Below are 23,012 nucleotides of genomic sequence, written 5' to 3'. Positions count from 1 at the left end.
TGAAAACAAAGAATCTGTGTGTGAAATCTCACTAAGGCAGAACTACAGACTGCCATAATGATGCTTACTAAAACCACATCTTCTTACAGGCTGATGATCCTTCCTGGTCAGATTCTGGCAGGTTTAATTTTATGCTTATTTTTCAGCTCTGGCCCTGCTCCATCACCCAGCAGCTTTCTCCCCAGTCCATCTCCTCAGCCATCACAGAGCCCAGCAGCTGCACGAACACCTCAGAACTTCAGTGTCCCATCCCCAGGTCCTTTAAACACTCCAGGTAAATGATCTGAGAGCTCTACTGCACACCATGGCTTGGGCTGTGTTCTGGCAGCTGTAATAGTTCCTGGGAAATCTGTAATGTTTGGCACAGTGTAAACTTCCAAGAGCTCTGCCTGGCAGCTACCATTGCAGGTATTGAACATATCACTACACCACATAACACAGCTGCCTGGATTCCCAAATCAAAACCAACTGAGACCTCTTTTCTCATCACTGGACTATGTAATGGGTTTTTCTAACTTCCCCAGTCTTTGAAAAAAAGAATGATACTTAATTTAATGGAGCAAGTTGTAAAGGACATAACCAGTTAATCCCAGGCAGCAGGGATTGCTTTGCTCCAGAACACCTGCCCAGGTGTACTCTGGCACTTTGCACTTCCCTCCCAGACAGAATAAGCAGTTTGTGATTCTGTGAGTGGAGGTAACAAACTGGCTCCTTCTCTTACCAGTGCTGTGTGCTTTGCAGATAGGAAAGGACCCACTTAACAAAACCTGCTGTGAATTTATTTTGTGTTTATTTTGTGTTTAAGGCATCAGAGTGAGGGGAAAATAAAGACCTAGAAAATGGCTATATGGAACTTTACAGAAAAACCTGTATTAAGTGGGAATTGCTGTTCTGCCCATAGAACATGTTATTTCTACACAAAGACTAGAGAGTTGGGCAAGCACTTAAAACTATGGAGGGCATCCAGTTGTGGATTTGGGTATTTGACATGAGCTACACTTTGAGAGTGCCACATTTCAGATCAAGATTCTGAAATGTCTGAATAATGTTCTGCAGTATCTTTAATCACTCTGTGACACACAGAATTCCTTTTTACCAGGAAATCCAAATTCTGTCATGAGTCCAGCCAGTTCTGGTCAGTCAGAGGAGCAACAGTATCTGGAAAAACTGAAACAACTATCAAAATACATTGAGCCACTCCGGAGGATGATCAACAAAATAGATAAAAATGAAGGTGAGGTTTCCTGCATTTGGCCATGCATTTATCTGTGTCAGCTCTCTTATCTGCTGAAAGAAGCAATACTTTGTCTTTTGTCATGACTTCTTTTCCAGGGATTAAAATTGTCTGAGAAGGTCAGCTGTTCTTTCTTGCTTCTAACTAAAGATTTTAGTGTGAGGAGTTGGCAAAATCCTGATCCTTAGATTTTCATCAGTTTTTTTTAACTTCTGATGGTTTTGAAACATGTAGTTTATGCTTTGGATATACTTAGATGAAAGGTCTTTAATCCCCACTACTTTCTTTAGTACTGGCTCATACTTTCAAATACAGTGTGCTGTATTTCTGTCTGCAAGAATGGAAGCTATTCTTGTAGTCAGTGTTTGTGTTTCTCATACTGTTTCAGACAGGAAGAAGGACCTGAGTAAAATGAAGAGTCTCTTAGATATCCTGACTGACCCTTCCAAACGGTAACTTTTCCTGCCACTTTCCCCAGCTGTTCAGAAATCTGTTGTTTAGCACCCACCCTGTTGCCATTGGGGCTGTCTCTGGGGCTCAGGCAGCAGGAACACTTCAGCTTGAGGTGCCCATTTGGTCCTTGGTGATGTGGATGAAATTTCTCCTGTTCCACAGGTGTCCCCTGAAGACGCTGCAGAAATGTGAAATTGCTCTGGAGAAGCTGAAAAATGATATGGCTGTGGTATGTAATGCTCTGTGCCAGCAGATAAGCAACTCATTCCAAAAGGTCTCAAGACTTGGCAGGATCATTTTTGCAGTTTTTATTACTCATGGTGTTAAAACTTTAAGTAATTTGGACAAAATAAGAAAACAGGAAAAAATGGGCAAGCATTTACTTCGTGTATGTATCTTTTAACTGAACCTTCAATTTCTTGTGCTTTGTGCTAAGACTTGAATAATTCTCTCTTAATGTTACAATTTTGAGAATAGTTTGCATTCATGTCTTGGAAGTTTACTGCCATAAAATTTTTCAGAATCAACAGCAGATATTTTTATTTTTGATGATGATTAAAGGAAAAGGGGCTTCTGTTGTGTTTCAGCCTACTCCACCACCTCCCCCAGTGCCCCCTACCAAGCAGCAGTACTTGTGCCAGCCCCTTCTGGATGCTGTTCTGGCCAACATCCGCTCCCCTGTGTTCAACCATTCCCTGTACCGCACGTTCATGCCGGCGATGACGGCGATTCACGGGCAGCCCATCGCGTACGTACCACGGGCTGCTGCCTGTCCTGGGGGCTCTTTACTCCAGGGAAAATGGCTCTGTGAGAATTACAGTAATTTCATGATTATAAGGCACACTGAGTATAAGCCGCACTTCTGGGATCCAGCAACTTTTCATTCTTTGTCCATACATAAGCCGCACCTGATTATAAACCGCATGTTACAATACAGAGTGTGATAAAAGGTTTCTATTCTATCACCATCTGTTGAGGGTGGGGGACAGTGATCCTTATCTCTGTGGGAGATATTCTGCTAATGGGTCATCCATTGAAACCAGGCAGGGCATTGTTCTTTATCTTTTCACAACCCATCCTTCCTCCAGAGAGTCATTTTCTGCTCATGGCCATTGAGTCCCACTGTGGGACTGATAAAATTACTGCATCCCATTGGAAGTTGCTCCAGCCAGGGGGAAGAGCCCAACATTTCTTACCAAGATAAAAACAGAGGTTTTGGGACACTAAGGGAGCCCCTTTCTCCACTGGACTCCAGAGGGAAACCGGATTTCTCCACATCACCACTGGACCTTGGGAGCAAAACTGCACCTTGTACAGGAGCACTGCTCCAACTGAGCCACATCTGTCACTGCAGGAGGATGCAGCCACCATGGAATGGGACTGCTGCCAACACCCTGCCTGACAGGGTGTCAGGTTATACTCTGACTGTGTCAGGGTTTGCAGTTTGTTTCTTTGTAGTACTGTATTTCTATTTTAATTTCCCTAGTAAAGAACTGTTATTCCTAATTCCCTATCTTTGCCTGAAAGCCCCTTGATTTCAAAATTATAATAATTTAGAGGGAGGGGGTTTACATTCTCCATTTCAAAGAGAAGTTCCTGCCTTTCTCAGCAGACACCTGTCCTCCAAACTAAAACAGCAACTTTTTGTTCTTTGTCCATATATAAGCCGCACCTGATTATAAGCCGCACTTTGGGTTCGGACCAAAATTTTATTCAAAATGGTGCGGCTTATAATTGTGAAATTACTGTACTCAAAGAACAGATGGGTTTGTGGATGAGGTGACCTGTAGTTTTTCTTTTTTCACATGTGAAATATTGAACAAGTAGAGCATTACACGTTTTCACCTGGTCCTTGTGTGGTCTGTGTCTCACACAGGGCCCCCATTGCTTCCCCTCGAAAGCGGAAATTTGAAGAGGATGAAAGACAGACCATACCAAATGTCTTACAAGGAGAAGTTGCAAGATTAAATCCTAAATTCCTGGTGAACCTGGACCCTTCACATTGCAGTAATAATGGCACAGTTCATCTCATATGCAAGCTAGGTAAGAAGGAAGGGCGAGATGTGCAGTCTGGTTCCTCCTTGGGGTTCACAGGCTAGAAATCAAGCTCAGTTATGCACAAAGTCTCCTGTCTGGCAAGAAATGCTCTGCTCTGATGGAAGTGTGTTTGCCTTTTAGATGACAAGAATCTTCCAAATGTCCCACCACTCCAGCTCAGTGTTCCAGCAGACTATCCAGATCAGAGCCCTCTGTGGATAAAGAACCCCAGACAGTATGGTATGAAGATGCTGCTGGAACATTTGTTGGGCATGTGAATTGGGAGTAGTGGGGAAGTGTGAACACCTAATGTTGCTCTTTTACTTTAATATTTTTAATACGATTTTTATGACAACTTCCTTTATCTGTTCTCTCTTTTTTCTCCAGCAGCCAATCCCTTTTTGCAGTCAGTGTATCGATACATGACTTCAAAACTATTGCAGCTCCCAGACAAGCATTCAGTCACAGCTCTCCTGAACACCTGGGCACAAAGCATCCGTCAGGCCTGTCTCTCTGCTGCATAACAGCTCACCTCAATCATGAAGCCACAAAGAAGTTCTCAACAGCTGGCCTCTTCCACATGCCACTGGAAAACCACAGTGTGGGGAGGTTACTTCAGAAGAAAGCAGCCTTATGTTGTTTTGTTTCTAGGTTGTCAGGTTCAGTAGAGAACCTGATGTTAGACTTAGCTTTGATGCTTTCTGTCTTCTGCCTCTGTGGACTTCTGCCAGCATTTTCAGATATACAGAATGTGTATATATGGTTCTCAAGACTGTATTTAGGATGAGTTTTTATTGTCTTCTTAGAGAAGAAATTATTTGTGGACTTCCATCAGGAAGTCTGGTATAAGAGGGGGTAGGGAAAAATGTCCTAATTAGCTTCAAAATCTGCTCAGTGCCAGTATTTCTTTCACACTGTATCTTTTGTGACCTGATACTGCCCCAGAAATAAATGAGCTGAAATTCGAATGTGCTTGCAAACTTCCCAGTGGGCGCAGGAAATTTTTTTGATTATTAGTTTTGCCCAGAGATAGGATAAAATGCATCCTCTTAAGGCATCCCTCACCTATGTGAGATAAATCTGAATAATTATACTTGGGGGTGAGAATGTGCAACCAAACAGAGCAAAACCAGGTATTTTATAGCTTATTTTTAATGCAACTTTGTATAAAGGGTTTTTGGTTAGCATGGACTATGTTTCTCAGTCCAAGAGTAAGGCTGATAAAGAAGAGATACTGAAGTGCACACTGACTTCTCTATAAATTCAGTGAGTGTCTATGTAAAGATGGGGGGAAACCAACAGGCTAAAGGCCAAGTGACACAAATCAGTGCAGCACATTTCTAGCTACATTTCTTCTTTTAAGTCTTTCTGAGGCATCTGGCTTCCAGGGGGAGTTAATGCAGTGCACTGAAAATGTTTCTATACTACATCAGTTTGTTTGAACAAAAAAGGCAAAAAACATCTCAGGGGTAGAACTGACAACAAATCCCTTGTGCCTTGAACAGTGATGGGCACTCAAGTCAAGCATCAGCTGCCTTAGTGTTGGCACTTTGAATGAAAACATTTACCACAAGTAACTCTAATTTAAATGCATTTTTCACACTTCCCCATGTGTCTAAGTTGTTCCTTCTTAAGTTCCTGATGCAGGAAAATTTCAAATATCAGATGTTCCAATCATATCCTGTCCCATCTCTCTCTCTATTGTGCAGCAAACCCAAAAGAGTAGCTGGGCTCTCTTTCAATAGTGTCAAGAAATTGCTATGGCCTCTGTAAATCCATGTGGTGTCACCAGTTTTAGGATGTTTTTAAATGTGGGTACTTAGTAAGCACTGACTGAGGCAGCAGAGTGCTGTCAGTATTTTGTACATGAGCTAATACATTATCTGTTTGTTTCTACTGTAATAAATTTATTATTATTCCTGTGTTGGATGCTAACATTGTACTGCTCTTCCCCTGTTAAGATACCCCAGAACACAGTAACCCTCACCCCCTGTAAGTGAAAACTCACAGGCTTTGAAGGTTAGGGGACAAAATCATAAATGGCTCTGTATCTCATGCACCACATCCTTCCTGTCCTTAGTGAACTGGAAGAACTGGGCAGGAGCTTAACTGTGTCTGCAGTTTTATAAATACTCATGGCTTATTCTTCCCCCCTCAAAAAAAAAACCCAAACAGCATATTCACTGGAGTCTACAGGAACACTTTTATAAAAATAAAATTACATTGATTATCTCTACAAGGCCACATCAATGTTTATAAAACTCCATTAACTTCAGTATTAAAAATATTTTAAGAAGATCTGATATAATTAAAACATTTTAGTCATGGCATCCCAGGCTCATCCTTAAAACATTTATTTTTACAAGCCAGGAAGAGGAAACTAGTGTTCATGTGGTTTCCATCCTTCAAAGAAAAAAGTCATTATTACAGCATAAAGAAAATATCCAGTTAGGATAATGAATGTGCAGCCAACTGGCCCAACATAAAACCAGGATGCAAGGAAGTAGATCATCAACAAAGAAATCAGAGTCCTGTAGCTGGCCAGAAACCTCAGACTGATCCTGGGTCCCCAGTTGTGGCTCATTCTGTCCCTCACCACAGGGCTGTACCTGATTTTCTGTGCGAGCTGGGGGTTGGTCAGATGATAGCGACAGAGTCTGCCAACAAAATCATCCCTGGAGCAAAGCACTTCCATCTGATCAGCAAACTGAGGGAAGAAGCGTTTAAAAGTTAGTGTCCTCCTGCAAATGTCATAAAGTAACTTCTATGATTTTCTTCATTTAGAGAATGAGGATTATGGGAAATGGGGGATCAAACTGCACTTTTAAACAGAAGAACTGTCTTCGTGCACACTTGCCTTGTGTTTTCATGCCTAAGAAAAGAATTTACTTTTCCTGTTTAGAAGCATTTCATTCAATTTTACTCCCCTGCTCACCAATCATGAGTGCTCTAATAAATCACACTTGCAATGTTTTGTGTAGAAAAGCAGAATTACGGTTAGAGAAGCAGACCTCATACTACGAGGAAAGAGCCATGCAGACCTCAGTAAGGAAGATGGAGTGAGAACAAAGGGAATGGCACGTAGGTGCAGGTGAGTAAAGAGCAGAAATGTGCAGTGGAAAGCCCCGAGGAGCAGGGCTGTGCTCACCCTTTGGTTGAGCAGCGAGGACAGGCGGAACAGCAGCCGCACCAGCGCCGCGTTCTCGTAGCTGCGGATGGGCTGGAGCTCGGTGTCCCCCTGGTACTGCAGCTCAAACCTACGGAGGCCATTTATGATCTAGAAATGGGAAAACAAACACCTGAGCTTGCAGCTCCCACCTGAAATACCTTCATACTGGCACCTCTGTTAGCCCCAAGTAAGTTCCTTTTCATCACAGAAGGAGAACTTGTTTTTTCAAGAACAACCCAGGTAGTGATATGGAATCGTTTTTCTCTCACCTGGTACCTGCCCAGGGGTGTAAGAATGAGGCCATTCTCACTGGCAATGCAGTCTGGAAGCTGTTTTTTTCCATTCTCATCTTGAGCTGTCCCACACTTCATCATCATCTGAGTCAGCTGGGCTTCACTCAGCTAGGCAAGAATAACACAGAGTTCTAAAGCAGCTGTTTGATCCACCCCCTATTTATTTCTCCCTTAAACTCATTGGCACTGGAAATCTTTGACAGCCAGCTCAGATACCAAGAACTGCTTAACAGCACCTCAGTTAGACAATAAAATGAGATAAACCTCTCCAGATTTGTCTGCTTGTACAATTCTAGGTAAGTGCTCTGGTTTGTATCTCCCTTAGCTCCCAAGGAGTATCAAAGAGCTGTCTCCTGGGGCAATTCTGTACAAGGGCTGCAGACAGTTCATCCATAGCTGCAGTTGCATTTTTACAGCTCTACATTTAGAAGATACTGGAGAGTTTTCAAAATTGCCTGTTTGGAAACATGAGGACAGGCTTGGTTATAAACACGTTTGGTATAAATTACACAGTCCAAAAGAATGGTCACTTAAAGCAGGTTTGATACTTAGAAATTCAGAACATCTAATTCCATCGACATTGAAAAGGGGTTTTGAAGCAGGTAAAGTTGAGAAGATGTCAGAATTTACTAGAAAGATCTCTGGCCAGCTTTGTGACCCCACAAAGTACAAGAGACACAGATGCACATTTGACAAATTCCGACTCTTGGTCTCGCTGCACAAGTTCCTAGAAAGATGTTACTTACCTTAAAGATCTGGCATAAATATTCCAGTGCCTTCTCTAAATATTCATCTGTTTTTTTGATGCTGTCCTGCCCAATTTCATCAAGGTCATTGCCTGTGTAGGACCCATTCACCTCAGATGGTGTGAATCTGAACCAGGAGAAGAAGGACTGGCTGGCCATCGTCTCTGCAGAATGGTCTGATATGGACTTAGCTGTCTGCTGTGCCTGACAAATTAACTGGGCCAGTTTTAACACCTAAAACAAAACACAAAACAAAAATTGTGTGGGACTACTAAGTGTACATATGGGTATATGGATACAATACATGGATAAAACTGTGCCTTGATAGCTGAAAGTGAGAGCAATCCCAGTGAAGTCACTCCCTCAGGGCATATGGATTTGTGCTAGATTTCCAGTAGGGCAGAGGCAGCTCTGTTGAAGCATTTAAGAAACCTCAGTGTTACTTAGATTCTTCTGCTGCTTTTTTTCTTTTTTCTGCTGCTTTTGTCTGACTTGCTGGTAGGTACTGATCAATCAGCAAATAACAGTAAGCATGTTTGAGAGGAAATACCATATACTGCTCCAAGGCAGCAAGCTGTCACCTTAACTTATTATTCATCACAGAGAAGCAATTTTTACAGCTATGCTGGACTGAGACACCTCAGGGTCCAGAAGTCACTGTCAGCAAACTAAATTATTCAGTAATGCAGGGTGTGAAGTTTTCCACTCAACTTCTCCTGCTATGGATGCTCAGCACTGAGAAAACATCTGTCACAGTAGAAAGGCAGGTGACAAGGAGCTTGTTGCTTACCAAATTCCTGACTTCTGCACCAAACATCTGTTTATACTGGAAGTCCTGTCCTTCCAGGCTGTAAACATGACTCTTCACCTTAAATGAGGCATCTGTAACAGCTGGAGACCGTGATGACAAAAAACTCCCACCAAGAGTGGGGCTCATAAAAAATCGGTGCTGACGGTGGGGAATAACAAGTTCTGGCTCCAGGAATAACTGTTCTCCTAGAATTTGAAAAAAAGCAGTGAGGATGGTTACACAGTACTGGTCTTGCTGAGGAAAGTCCAGCTGCCTTAAGGCTGCTGGGCAACTTTACTTAGAGAGAATTCTAAGGGGAAGGAGGCCTAAATCACTGCTCATTATTTACTTGTCTCTGCCCAGAGCAGAAAATGTTCAGTGTGTATTTAATGCAGACCATACAAAGCAGCATTTTAAGTTTGTAACCTTTTTCAACAAAAGGCAGTGGAGAAACATACTTTAGACACTGATACTTGTCAAATCTCACCACTCCTAAATTCACTATAACCTAATTATCCTGAAACCCATGCATGACTTACTAAGTATAGACTTCATGAGATATATAAAGTTTAAATCCTGAAGTATATAATAAATAATACAAGTGTAACAAAAACTGACAATTGTAAGTGGGTTCTTTATTCTTTAAAAGAAAAATTGTGGAAGGCAATCTATGGTGATTAGAAGAGAACTATAACCTTACTAAACCAACTGACAAACATTAGTGAAGACAGACTTTTGAATGGCGAAACAGCATGAAAAATGGCAGAGAATTCACCTCAGTGCTTCTGAGATGAGATACAACTACTGTGAAGAAAGATTGAGACAGGACAACACAAGGTGTCTAAATATCCTTTTACCTTTCAGGATCATTTCAGCTAGATTGGGCTGAGCAAAGACCTTGGCTACTCGGAACACCATGAGGGCATTTTTCGGACTGACCAAGTCTGTTCGAAGAGCTCTGTTCAGAAATCCCACAAACAGCTTGGTATACATGAGCAGGTTTTCTTGAATGAAGGCAGCCCTGTCAAAGTGAGTACAGGATTTGTGAGTACAGCTATTTAAAGAGCTGTTGTTTTGTCTTTCACCAAATAAGCCACTAGAGAATGTTTTATACTGTCTCTGGAAAAATGGTCAATTTACACGGAGATGAAAGAACACCCTCAAAACAAAAACTGGTGTTCTAAGAAATCATTCTCTATTCTTATACAGGAATTTAATTCAGGTGGTGCATAGTTCCTGAAATGCTGCTGTTTTACTCAGGATCTCCTTGAGTTTGGCTCAGATCAGTCCCAGCTGCTCCCCTCCTCACCATTTGTCCGAGACGCTGCGAGGCAAAGGCTCTGTGCTTTGTGGGGGTTTTTCGGGCGCGTACCTCCAGGGCTGCAGGTAACTCAACCACATCTCAAGGACCTAAGCAAAATCACACACAAACCCACATGAGTGCCAGTACTTTTTTGGAAAGGAAGGCAGGAAGGGTTCTTTGTTAATCTTTTTATTTGTTATAGAAAGAATTCCGCTGGGCTAGAAAAGAGAGACGTAAAGACCAAGAAAGAGCTGCTGAACAGCAATCACTAATAACTAGTTCTAATAACTAATAACTAGTTCTAATAACTAATAACTAGTTCTGTTGAGCACAGACTTAGGTGGAAAAGCAGGTACATACTGCTCTGAAAGAGGCATCCAGAGGCCAGTGGCCAAAACAGTGCTGCAGAAAGATATAAAGCTTCTCCTGGACAAAGCGAGGAATCACAACCCTGCAAAAAGATTCAGAGATGGTGACAGGTATAAACTGGCAGCAAACTATAAAAACAAAACACCCAACCCTACCAACCAACAACCCAACACACTTTCACAAAATTCTTTTTCTAGAAAAAGAACTGAGCAAAATTTGTTCTTTTTACCTGAAACTACTACAAGCCATTGAATTTCAACTCAAGTTAATAAATACCAAATACTAAATTAACTTTGGCCAGAATCCTCTGGTAGCATTTTCTTTTCTCTACAGGCTAGTGCAATAGCTGCTGTTGAAGCTGAAGCTATCCTCCCTCAGAGGATGCTAGAAACACAATCCATTAGCTCTCATGTACTTTTAATAATGTACCTCTGTATTTAGCATCAAAACAGCTTAATTCAACCTCTCAGAGAAAGCTGAGATTTTCATGGAGAAAGCTCAGCTTTTCAGTTCTGTACATTTTAGAGACATGCTCATGTACACCAACCTTTTAAACTCCTCCAGTGGGCTGGCTGTGTGGGAGTGGGCTGAAGGGGAGAGAGGCTCTGGTTTCAGGCTGTTGCTGAAGGCATGCAGATGTTTCACAAGCAGTCTCACCACTAGCACATGCTCTTCAGTGGGCTTGAATGACTCCTAGATTTAAAGCAAAAGAGAGGCAACTAATGAGTGTCATTTGCTCAATGTCCAGGGAATTCAGGAAAATGATACTGTCAGATTGAAATACAGGAAATGCTCTCTTCCTTCTAAGTTCTTCACCATAGTTTGGTGCCACCTGATTTTGGACAGGCTTGCTCCCCAGGACAAGCTGCATCAATCTTCTGCCATCAGTTCACTAAGAAACAGCAGCATATTTGGGTTGTAAGAAAAGTCATCTACAGTACTCTAATGCACTGAATTTTGGGCTAGCTTCAAAGAGCAGAATAACTTGTAGAGTTTGACTTACCCTTTCTGAAATAAGAATATTCAGCCTTTCATTATGGCTGTAAGTTCAGTGCTGCAGAAGCACAGCAGGTCCCTTATGCTCATGGTTGGATTTACTGAGTTCTCCTTCCTATGCTGGTACTCATGGGCCTTACAGGAGACAATAATCCTGGACAATTACAGTAACAATAAGAACTGTTTCAAGTCCTGTAAGATCCTGTTGGTTCTAACATCCTTAGGGGGAGAAGCAGCCTGGGTGGGAGCAGCACAAGGGGTCAGGGTGAGCCACGGTGAAGTTACTAATGAGCAAGGGAGTGTTTGACAGCAGAGAGGTGAACGAGGCAAAAACTTGCTGGTTCTCCTGGGTGGGGCTGCTGCTGAATCTGCAGCCAAAGCACAAACTCCTCTGCTACTGTCATCTGCTTTCACAGCCAGCTAATCTCAATCCACCACTGAAGGCAGATTTTGAGATTTGTATTCTGTTTCAGAAAAGCTGAGAAGAATAATGTACATGAAATGTAAGTTACAGTGCAAATATAACTGGAAAGGTGTATTGGATTAGCTGCAAGGAGTTTCCAGTGCTTGAGGCAGGGAGGGAGTGTGTGTCTGTGTCTGTCTTTGTGTCCTTTCTCAGCAATGCCTGAGGCAAAGCAGATGTCTTTTTACACACTTCAGGATTTTGAATACACTGTGACATTCACTCCAGACTCAATTACAGACACAGTCCTGTAGTGCAGCCAGACCTGAGACTCTTCTAAAGAAACCTTTACCAGTTCTAATGAAGGCTGGGCTTGTTTTTGACAGCTCTAACTCGTATCAGCACATTTTCTGCAGTCCTGATGAGGTTATGCAAGAAGGCAGAACTCCAGGAAGTTGAGCGGTCCTTGGAGTCTGGACCAGGATCTCCACAGCAATTAGAGAGGCTGAGTACTCTGCTACAGGCCTTGAAAGGGTGTGATTTCAAAAATCCCAAGCCCCTCTTGAAGATACCTTTGGAATTTGCAACACCCTCCTATTTCAATACATCATTTTGGGTGATGTTAGTAGTTTTTCCACATAGTAGTTTTTACAATTTTCCTCAGTCTGGATCACCATTATGAATGTCACTGGTTTAAAAACTACTTTTCCTCACAAGTGTTTTTGTTGTCAAATCTTTTTGTACAGGATGGATGTACACCATTCTTAATTCTTAATACAGTAATTAAATAAATGTAACAGTAAAAAAGATTTAAAGTAATACTTTCTGTGTTCCTTTCTAAACAGCACCTTGAGATATCATAGCACTTAATTAAAACAAAACAAAAAAAGGATTAAAGAGCAGGGAAATGCCATGTAATGCTAAAGAGCTTTACAGTACAGAAGCTTAGCCCTCCCCATCCCCAAAATGAAGACCCAATGAATAAAGGGCTGAAGTAGGGAAAGAGGAATCAGCAATCTGTTCCAACAGGAATGTTTTTGCATGCACATTTCCTGAACAATCTGCAAATGTACCACCTGTGCTTTTGCAAATGTGGACAGTCAAGTTGACGTTGCCACCACAAATTTAGTATTATCCAATGACATTTCCTTGGCTAAAAACCCCCAGATGTTACCTACCTTAATCTGGGTGACAGCCATGCAAATTCTGATCTTTTCTTCCACGCAAGGTTTGCTTAAATGACTACTGTGTGAGAGGCAGAAATCTGCCGTTGGTGAAGACAGCTTTGGTGCCATAAAACAGCATAGCTGGTAAATCTTACATTGCAAGAATGCATCTCTAGAAACAGAGTCTCCAATTACAGTAATTTCACGATTATAAGCCACACGTTACAATACAGAGTGTGATAAAAGGTTTCTATTCTATCACTATCTGTTGAGGGTGGGGGCAGTGATCCTGATCTCCATGTGAGATATTCTGCTAATGGGCCATCCATTGAAACCAGGCAGGGCATTGTTCTTTATCTTTTCACAACCCATCCTTCCTCCAGCCAGTCATTTTCTGCTCATGGCCATTGAGTCCCACTGTGGGACTGATAAAATTACTGCATCCCACTGGAAGTTGCTCCAGCCAGGGGGAAGAGCCCAACATTACTTACCAAGATAAAACCAGAGGTTTTGGGACACTAAGGGAGCCCCTTTCTCCACTGGACTCCAGAGGAAAACCGGATTTCTCCACATCACCACTGGACCTTTAGAGGGAAACTGCACCTTGTACAGGAGCACTGCTCCAACTGAGCCACATCTGTCACTGCAGGAGGATGCAGCCACCATGGAATGGGACTGCTGCCAACACCCTGCCTGACGGGTGTCAGGTTGTACTCTGACTGTGTCAGGGTTTGGGGTTTGTTTCTTTGTAGTACTGTATTTCTATTTTAATTTCCCTAGTAAAGAACTGTTATTCCTAATTCCCATATCTTTGCCTGAGAGACCCTTGATTTCAAAATTATAATCATTTGGAGGGAGGGGGTTTACATTCTCCATTTCAAAGAGAAGCTCCTGCCTTTCTCAGCAGACACCTGTCCTCCAAATAAGCCGCACTTTGGGTTTGGACCAAGATTTTAGTCAAAATGGTGCGGCTTATAATCGTGAAACTACTGTCCTCATATCATGCTAGAGTTTATCTCTTTTCTCCATGACCTTTGCTGTTTGAACAATTTGGTGACTTTCAAAGCAGCGTTCTCAAATTAAAAAACCACACCTTGGCAGAAGAAGCTGCTGTACAGCCAGCACCAATACACTTCGCAGATTATATGATGGAACAAGATTTTTAAAAAGGAAACAAAATGAAAAGATGGCAATACTTGGTATGCGTGGAGGGCCTGGTAGCTGGATTGGGCAGGACTACCGTGGTGTTTACTGGAGATACTGAGTCGGTAGTGGAGAACCTCCAGCTGAGACAACAGAAACAAAAAGGAAGGGGGGAGGGAAAAAAGGAGAGAAGAGAGCAAGAGAAAAAAAAAGTGAGAATGAGCCCAAGGAAGAAGGGTGGGGGGAAAAATGAACATCACAAATACAGTCAGGGACAACATATCACAATAACAACTGAGCCACAGTATCCTCTTTTTTCTGGTGTTCAGTGGATTGAGTCCACAGTATTTCTTACCCTTTATCAACTTGGAAATACAACTAGGAGCAGGTGTCAAAAAAGGCTGTTCTCTTTGCTGTGCTCAGAGTAGGGACTGCTGGGGAATATGGAGCTTTTGCCAAATAAATTCCCCATTTCAGAAGTGAATTGAACTGCAGCAACAAGGATTTACACACTGTTACAATGTTTTATTAAAAAAGGCGTAAGAGAACAATATTCTGCAAGCTTTTTTACATCTATTTTGAAAACTTTGTAATTTCTCTCAGCTCTGCTGGAGAAGCACAGCTTGTATGAAGAAGAAACTCAAACTGGACTTTCCTGTCCAGAGAAATCCTGTGTCTTCTCTCTACTTAAGGCCATTTGGGAAGGCTGCAGGTCTTGTGAACTTCCTCAAAAGAGGAAATTTCTTTTGCAATTAGGGAAACATTACACATCTAAAAAGGCAAAGACACATCTAGCACAGTGTTATATGCTGATGCAAAAGGTATCTTGCCATAACACTGCAAGCCTCAGCCAGATCCCTTCTTGAAGGGATTCTTTTCTGCCTTTGATAGTGAAGAGGATACTGCAGCAACAGTGACACACATGTATGAAATTAATGAAAAACATAAAACAAAAAATGTACACTACACAGACCCCAATGACTGTTGTCAGGCATCTAAACTAACTCTCCAAATCACACCTCTGCTGTCTTTAAACAGCCTCTACCCCATCTCCTCTGCTGTCAGTTTGGCAGCTTTTGGTTTCACACCCTCAGAGTGGCAGGAGGCCCCCCAAGAGCTTGGGCAGATTGTCTGATCCAAACTCACTGCCCTGCCACAGGAATCTGCAACCCCCTGGATTTTAATGGGTGTTCCACATGCAGTGCTGGGGGCTGAACACCTGGCATTGGAAGGTCAGGAAGCATTGCATAAAGTTTTATCAAACTATTTCTTTTTAAGGGCTTCTTGTGGTAACAGCAGAAGGGAATAGGAAAAAAAAGATGCTTCACACTTGGACTCTAGATCATCAGAGAGAGAAAAAACAAACAGACAAAAGAATTGGAAAATAGTTGAAGTGAAAGGGAAAACAGGGACACATAGCAAATAGCATCAATCTCAGGTTCCCAGCAGACCCAAAAAGAACTCAGAGTTGTAATGTGTATCTTCTCAAAAGAAATTATTTACTATTCATTCCCATTCTGTCTTCTACTTATAAAGAGAAGTCTGTGGTGACATTAACAAGGTTTAAGGAAAAACCTATGACTCTCCTTCTCAAGAAAGTTACTTATCTGTCTTCACCCATGAAAGCAAACAAACATGGCTGCTGGACAAAGAGTGAGCAAGTTCTGCACAACCTCATCCCACCTTCCAATACAGACATGCAGCCATTTCAAATCACTGATGGTCAAACAGACCTAGGACTGAATGGTCACTAATTACCCTTCCTCCCAAACACACAGAAGGCTAAATGGAATCAAGAGAACCTGCATAATTATCAATAATTATAAGAATAAGCTACAGAGCCATCTTGGGTTTCCAGTCAAGGTCTTTACTGCTTGTGTTAAAGCAGAACTTACAATTCTGGATGTTCTACTTCCTCATCTGAGGAACTAGAAGGCAGATTGTTCTCCATCAGCCCACCCAGCCTACAAAGTTCAGTTTAAGCATCACAGGCTAATGAACAGTCCTGCCCCCAGGTGATCTGGAACCTTTCCTCAGTCCTGCAGGAGAGATCCTTCATCCATTTATGAATCTCATGGGGAATTCCAGTCCCCCCATTCCACTGTTCCACCCCCCCAAAAGAGGAAGACTTCCTATTTTACATGTTCATGATTACTTCCCATCAAAGATGAAACTAAAATACCATCAGGGAGTTATGGCCTCAGGTTGTGGCTCAACACACCTTGTGGAAGATCCTGAAGTGCTGATTTCAGAGAACTGTAAGTTCTACCTAGGCCCTACTCCACCATAACGTGGAGAGTCATTGTCTGCAACTGCTGCTGCCTAGTGCTAGAAGAGAGCATCTGAAATACAGAGGGTGAACAGAGGAGAGAAGTTTAAAGCAATCATCATTTCTGGCCTAAGCACAGCGCTTGATGCACAGAGACTGGACAGACAGACAGACCAAAGGTACTCCAAGCAAAGCCTTTCCATCACAGGTGCACAGCCATGCTGCTGGGAGTCCCAAGAGAAGACTTTGCAACATTAGTGAGTTTGCACTTTGACCTCAACTTTGAGAATAAAAGACAAAACCCATCACATTGCAGGTCTCCAATGTTTTTCCCTAGCAAAATATTGTGTTTTTTATTTCAAATCCTGTGGAGTGAAGGATTAGAATTTTTCAATCAACTCATATTGCACTTCCACACAGGAATAAATATTGATTAGCTTTTATTATTTCTCTCCCCTTCTATGGAAGTCCCACTGAGACCCAGAGGGAATTCAGAGGATCAACACTTTTTCCTTCAAATTCCCTTTACATTTATAAGCCTTCAATCTTAGCCTCCCCAACACTCACTTCTTACATGCAGTAGTTTGTTACTGAACAGGCCACCACAAACTGCTTACAACAGTAAGCAAGAGCTTCTCAGATAATCCAAATTCTGCAGTTACAGAACTACTTCTGACACCATTATGGTGAAAAGCAGATTTTGGAATATGAAATAATAAAAATGGCAGTTTAGTAAGACTATTTTTTTAAAATTTGGATTTAGGCTAAAAAATAGTTACAGATGTTAGAAATTACTAATTGGTATTTCAGTAACAGTTGCTATCTCTGCTGGAAATCAATTTTAGCTATTTTTAGCAGTCATGTTGTCCCAGTGGGATTTAACACAATGGTTTTATAGTGGCATCTTCTCAATCATTAATACTTTGATATTGATGTTCAGATTGTTGTGACCATCCCACAAACTCATCTTGAACAAAAAAAAGAAACAAAAACCAGAACAAAACTAACACAACTTCTGCAATGAAGGCAAATCTGGATGACACACTTATTCACAACACTCTTTGTAACTGGATTATCAACTCTGGCACACTTATGTCGATACTCTGGTAAGTTATTTCTTTCCTTGGACCAATACACACAAAAAAAATTCTGCACAGAATAGATTTACCCCAAGGTAAGAGCTCAAGCACCAGGTGATGTTCACAAGTGCAGTACAAACTATTACCTTGACATGAGGGGACTGCATTTTCTGATACATTTCCAGTGAATAATGATGAAGCCACATTTCAACAAAGATCTGCAAAACAAATATTTTCTCAGCTAGGGAAAGAGAAATAATCCCACACTGTCAGTCAGAAGAGAAGTATAAGGAAGACCACAGTATGTAACTTGAAAACTAAGCTGTACTGGTAAATAGACAGCACCTATTCAAAATGTTTCAGTTATCACTGACATGACAAACTCTGAGCACCTACCAGGCATCAATTAGTCAGCTCAGCAACATGGTAGGAACTTGTTCCAGAACAACTGCTAAATCCAGATTTTCTTTTCCTTCCCTTGATAATGAACAAAACCAACTTGGTTGTGTTTAACCTTTGCCTTTGCATAGAGCATAGAACTGGTGTAAGACTTAAAAAAGAAAATCAGATACCGCAACTTTTCCAGAAAAAAACACTCAAATACCTGAGTTGCTAGATCCTTAGTCTAAGAAAAGATATTAAGTGACTTTCTAAGCTACAACTTAACTGCTTCACATTGGTTCTTTGTTACATTAACAGGAAGCATCAGCTGCTCTGCTCAATTCCAAAACCAAGCTAAAGCAAACTGCCTCTGCTTTAAAAAGAGATCCCTCAGAGAGCAGAAAAAAACCGTTGCAAGGCATTTTCTTCATTAAATGCAACGTACCTGAAGCAGTGTTTCTGATCTCCAGATCTCCTGGGAGGCTGGGTCAGCGTTCACAGAGGGCTGGTGGGCAATGTGCCGTTTCAGCAGGCTGGTGTGGTGCATGCCATAGGAGGAGAAAGGCACTGCTGGGGACCTTTGAAGACAAATGCATGGAAATAGGGAAGTCAGGAAGGCTTGGTGCAGTACAGGGGCTGTAGGGATGTATCATTGCTTTTAATCAGTATCTTGTAAAATCAGTATTTTACAAACCTTAAAACAGTCTTTCAAACTGCATAATTGATTACATTTCAAACTTCTGCAACTTCCTGTAATTACTAATCACTTCAAATATAACCAAACACTGCATCACTACTCCTGTGTAGCAAGCACATACAGATGGGAGTGTGGAGGTGTTTTCCGCTTGTTTGACTTTGTTCCAACAAGCCATTTTGTCTGCACTGCTTCCACAAAATGCCCTTGACACTGGAGCCATTACCTGGGAGTAGGGGAAGGGATGGCTCCCCCAGGATTTGAAGAAGGTGGGGGAAGGACACTTCCTTCTGTGGGTAGGAAACACTTGAGGTACGTGTCCACCAGGATGAAATAAGCGCTGTTGGAAGGGCTGACGTGGTGGGTGACAGGTGAGTTCTGTAACAGACACAAGGATGTACCTGGGTTAAACACTGCTGCTTTAAACCAGGGCTGGGGAGTGAGGCCAGACCCCTCAGCATAAAAAAAGCAGGAGCCCAGTGGTTAGAAAGGATGAACTGGAGCAAAGACCCTTGGAGCAAAGGTAAATGAGCTGCAAGAGAAGGGCTGCTGCAGCAATGACTGTAACCAGAGAGGGAACAGGCAGAGGAACCAAATCAGCACAGCCCACAGCACCAAGTGCTGTTCTGACTGTACAGGAATCCTTATTGGATACAGGAGGAGGGAAACTATTTGGAATCCATTGCCTGCTCCTTGCTGGCATGAGACTGCTTACTGGTGTATCCAAGGTGGGTATTTTGTTTATTATCAGTCTTGGATCATCAAGTGATCCAAAACCATAACAAATTCCAACAGAACAGATGGAACTGCTGTTAATTTAGCTACACTGCACTCCAGCAGGCTCTTAAAGCACTATGGAGAAAGGCCAGTACTATTTAAAGGGAAAAAATGTGAAAGGTACTTACCTTCTGTGTAATCAAACTAATTGCAAAGTAAAACATGTAATATTCAAATGGATCTGGAAAAATAGAATTAAGGATCACATAATAAAAACCAGGTACAGCTGTTAGATATTGGGAGATGCTGAATAGACACACATTTGTACTTTGTCAATGCTAAACTACCTTGCTAGAGCTTTTGAGCAAATTCAGCCTTGGCTTCTTGCTTTCCAGCTGACTGAAACATTGGTAATTGAGGTGTTCTCTGTGTGACAAAGTGTGGTTGTGCTATCCTTGGCACATCTGATTATTTCAAACTGAAACCAGCACAGCTACAGCTACACTGCTTCCAAAACTACTCTAGCTGCAACATGAACATGCCCTCTTCCTACCATATTGCATAAACTACAAGTATTACTAAAACAAAAATTGTGAAATACAGACTCTGCTGAGAAACACTGGGAATTTTGTTGTTGACTTGATTAAGGCCAGAAATTCCTCCAACAAGGGTTTATAAGAGGACACGTTTATTTTAAATTGTAAGCTAAACATTTTAATCAGCCCAAACTCTTCAGCATGACCATGATTTACCCCACATACACAAAACATGTAGAATAGAAACAGCCATGAGCTCTCTGTTTTAGATATTAACAAAAAATAGATACCCAATAATTAAAAGGATACTAAGAGCCAAATTTAAACCTAAGCCACCAGATGAAGGAAACTGGACTTTGTTGTGGTATAAAGAGCACTCTGGTAGAACTTGCTCTTGTATTGAAGCCTTCACAGGGCCCTGAAAGACAGAATAACAAAACACTAATCTGGCCACTCAGCATCTTGCAAAGTATGTTTTCAGAGAGTGAGATTCTGCATTCCAGCATTCTGGGATGTTCCCTACATTCAGCTCAGTGGGATTTCATTGCATTGCAGTAGTTCTGTGCTCAAATGCAGGATCTTTAGAGAGCTCTCAACTTCCTCTCTGAAAATGAGTATAAGTATTCTTTAAAATTTAAATTCAGTATTTTTTTAAAAGCCTTCACTGAGACTTTTCTAGTTGGAATGGGAGCAGCAGAGTATTGGTGTTTGGCTGCAGGTTTTCTCCAGGGAATTGAGCTGTGGACCAGCAATCACCATATATTTAAATGATGCTTCCTCTTGTTAAAGACTGTAGGACTATCTGAACCAGTTTCAATCTATCATGCAGGTGGTAGCAGTGGAAGAAACACAGCAAAACAACTCTGCAGATGAACACTTTTGTTGGAAATGTGACACTTCACATCCAGGACAGCAGTCAGACTCCAAACACCCAGGCACACAGCACAGGCAGGGAAGGCACTGCTCTGAGGTAAGTTTAGAAAATCACTTTCAGCCCTGCAGCTAATAACCACACAACTCTCTCTGGGGACAGTAAGAGTCACAGTGCAGCTTTCTTGGCTGAACACACATATCCAGCTGCTAAGAACCACAATCTCCTAGAGATGTTATGGCTGGGAACTCTCCTCCTCTAGGAGCCATTTTAAGAAATGGGTCTGCTCTAAAACTGGAATGCTTAGCCTATACTGAAATGTAGGTATAAAATGCATGCAAAGGTCCAATAGCTGCAACAACAACTACGTTCCCTTCTTACAAACTATTCAGTTACTCACTGGAAGATATGAGACTGGGAAATCATATCTGTACTCTTCTGCTTGGAGTTTGTAAACCAGCTTCATCATTGGGCCACTGCAAACAAGCATCAGAAAGTGAATCCCACGGTAAATACCCTCTGCTGCCTCACTTCTGTCAACTTAGGCTTGCACAATTGTTCACCAATTCATTTCTTCATCTGTGAAATGAATGAGTTTACCTGGGATCTAGGAAATCCAAAGCCACTGAATATTCATTAGGATTTGTTCTTCCTTGCAAGCAGCGAAGATTCCACCCCACGATGATGCCATCCAGGCTGCCAAAAATGCTCTCCACCAGCCATGGGAAGATGCCATGTAGTTCCTTCAGGGAAAACAAACAAAGAATTAATGTGCACAGCTCCTCACTTAGACAATCTCTACTGCATGTCTTAGAACACACAGAGATATGTCTGCCATTTATTTATGACTGTTTCTGGATTATCACTGGGCAGATCGTCCATTCAAAACATTGCATTACAACATGGCAATTATGGGAGACCTATCCTGATTTCTGATCCTACTGGAGTTGCAACAATGCTCATCAGCATCACTTGCAGCTATTTTCCATATTTTAAATACAAGTCTTCTTTGTAAACCGGGGCTGAAAGGTCTTAATGAAGAGCGGTGAAATGAAACAACCCTTCCTTTAATGACTAGAAAAGGTTCTTAATTCTTGGCAGCACTGGATCCCCACTGTTTCACTGGAGGCCCCAAAACTCAGAATCACAGAATCAGTTAGGTTGGAAAAGAGCTGAGATCATCGAGTCCATTCTGTGACCAAACCCCACCATGCCAAGCAGACCATGGCACTGAGAGCCACATCCAGCCCTTCCCTGACCACCTCCACGAGGCCCGTTCCAGACAGTTTGTCTTGATAAGACGAAGAGGAACAAAGAAAACAGTACTATAAAAAACCAATTCCCCTGAAACCTGCCAAGCAGCGAGGTTCTGAAAGCCGAGGCTGCTCACCTTGGCAGGCAGCTCCTCAATGACCGTCTCCAGGTCGTGGCACCTCTGCGCAAACGGTTTGTTGACACAATCCGCCTTCAGCGTGGCCTGCGACAAACCAAGGGAAATCCGATCACGGCTGCCGGGCAGGACAGCACTTACCGCGCCCACGGCCGGCCAAAATCCCCCCTAGCTCGGCTCCTCCGGCGCAGCATTCCTGCCGACCCGGAGCTGCCCGGGCCGGCCCGCGGGTGCCCTCACGGGACAGTGCCCGTGTACCGAGACACTGCTGCCCGCCCGCCCGCCCGCCCGGCCGGCCCGGCCCGTTCCCGCTGCAGCGCGGCCGTTGCCGGCGGCAGGAGGCGGCTGTGCCGCCGCAGCGCGGGGCCGCTCGCACCCACCAGCAGGAAGCTGGGCTGCTGCAGGTGCGGCGCGGCCATGGCTCCGCTCCGCTCGGCTCGGCTCCGCTCCAGTCCAGTCCCGCAGCGGCCGCCCGCTCCCGCCGCGCTCCCGCGCGCCCCTTCTGCGTCACGGCCCGCGCGGATGACGTCACGGCAGCGTTGCCATGGAGACGGCGCCGCGCTGAGGGAGGGCCGGGCCCGCGGCGCCTCCGCGGAGCTGTGGGATATCGAGAGCGATACTCAGGGATGGATCAGCGAGGTGCACAGGTCACCCCAGCAATCCCAGCCTATGCCTGCCCGAGAGCGTTACCCAAACTCTCCTTGAGCTAGGCCAGTTTATCCCATGAGCGCTGCCCTGGGAGCCTCTTGCAGTGCTCACACATCCTCTGCGGGAAGAGCCTTTTCCCGATATCCAGCCTAAACCTCCCCTGACTCAGCTTTGTGCCATCTCCTCGAGTTCTGTCCCTGGTCACCAGAGATGAGAGCAGTGCCTGCCCCTGCACCCCTCGTGAGGATGTCGAAGACAGCAGTGAGGTCTCCCCTCAGCCTTCTCCAAGGTGAACTAAGTGCCCTCAGCCGCTCCTCATAAGCTT

General features: G+C 43.1%; 2 protein-coding genes across 3 annotated transcripts in view; one reads left to right on the top strand and one right to left on the bottom strand.

Moving 5' to 3' along the window:
- MED15 (mediator complex subunit 15) overlaps positions 1-5,659 on the top strand; it is a 28,166-nt gene extending 22,507 nt beyond the window's left edge. Inside the window, exons 11-18 of the mRNA XM_042779817.1 lie at positions 147-274; positions 1,100-1,234; positions 1,623-1,686; positions 1,850-1,916; positions 2,275-2,435; positions 3,564-3,730; positions 3,866-3,964; positions 4,112-5,659. Coding sequence (XP_042635751.1) covers positions 147-274; positions 1,100-1,234; positions 1,623-1,686; positions 1,850-1,916; positions 2,275-2,435; positions 3,564-3,730; positions 3,866-3,964; positions 4,112-4,248 — 958 coding nt within the window. The 3' untranslated portion in view covers positions 4,249-5,659. The remainder of the gene's footprint in view (positions 1-146; positions 275-1,099; positions 1,235-1,622; positions 1,687-1,849; positions 1,917-2,274; positions 2,436-3,563; positions 3,731-3,865; positions 3,965-4,111) is intronic.
- A 403-nt stretch (positions 5,660-6,062) lies between these two features.
- SMPD4 (sphingomyelin phosphodiesterase 4) lies at positions 6,063-22,533 on the bottom strand. Of its 2 annotated transcripts, XM_033075466.1 has the most exons (19): positions 22,420-22,533; positions 22,040-22,126; positions 21,250-21,392; positions 21,050-21,125; positions 20,088-20,196; positions 19,431-19,483; positions 18,752-18,903; positions 18,277-18,409; positions 17,597-17,668; positions 14,156-14,245; positions 10,942-11,087; positions 10,386-10,476; positions 10,032-10,132; positions 9,580-9,743; positions 8,723-8,928; positions 7,933-8,166; positions 7,163-7,294; positions 6,873-7,001; positions 6,063-6,431 (listed from the first exon to the last, which is right to left on the bottom strand). In XM_033075466.1, the coding sequence occupies exons 1-19, from the start codon at positions 22,456-22,458 to the stop codon at positions 6,105-6,107; spliced, it is 2,484 nt and encodes an 827-aa protein (XP_032931357.1). In that variant the 5' UTR covers positions 22,459-22,533; the 3' UTR covers positions 6,063-6,104. The 2 variants fall into 2 exon arrangements, with proteins under 2 accessions (XP_032931357.1, XP_032931358.1); XM_033075467.2 differs by lacking the exon at positions 14,156-14,245 and having other exon boundaries at positions 22,420-22,503.
- Positions 22,534-23,012: the final 479 nt, after the last annotated feature.

The sequence above is a fragment of the Catharus ustulatus genome, chromosome 18, assembly GCF_009819885.2.
Source record: "Catharus ustulatus isolate bCatUst1 chromosome 18, bCatUst1.pri.v2, whole genome shotgun sequence".
NCBI classification, from domain to species: domain Eukaryota; kingdom Metazoa; phylum Chordata; class Aves; order Passeriformes; family Turdidae; genus Catharus; species Catharus ustulatus.
This window is presented reverse-complemented; position numbering and strand designations above follow the sequence as displayed.

Bases quoted from the DNA above. Each gene is read 5' to 3' on its own strand.
- SMPD4 (XM_033075466.1), bottom strand. From the start codon at position 22,458: ATGGCCGCGCCGCACCTGCAGCAGCCCAGCTTCCTGCTG. The intron at 21,126-21,249 runs GTAAACTCATTC...GCTTGTTTGCAG, and splicing joins TTGGATTTCCTAGATCCCAG to TGGCCCAATGATGAAGCTGG. The intron at 7,295-7,932 runs GTAAGTAACATC...ATTCTTGCCTAG, and splicing joins ATTTATGCCAGATCTTTAAG to CTGAGTGAAGCCCAGCTGAC.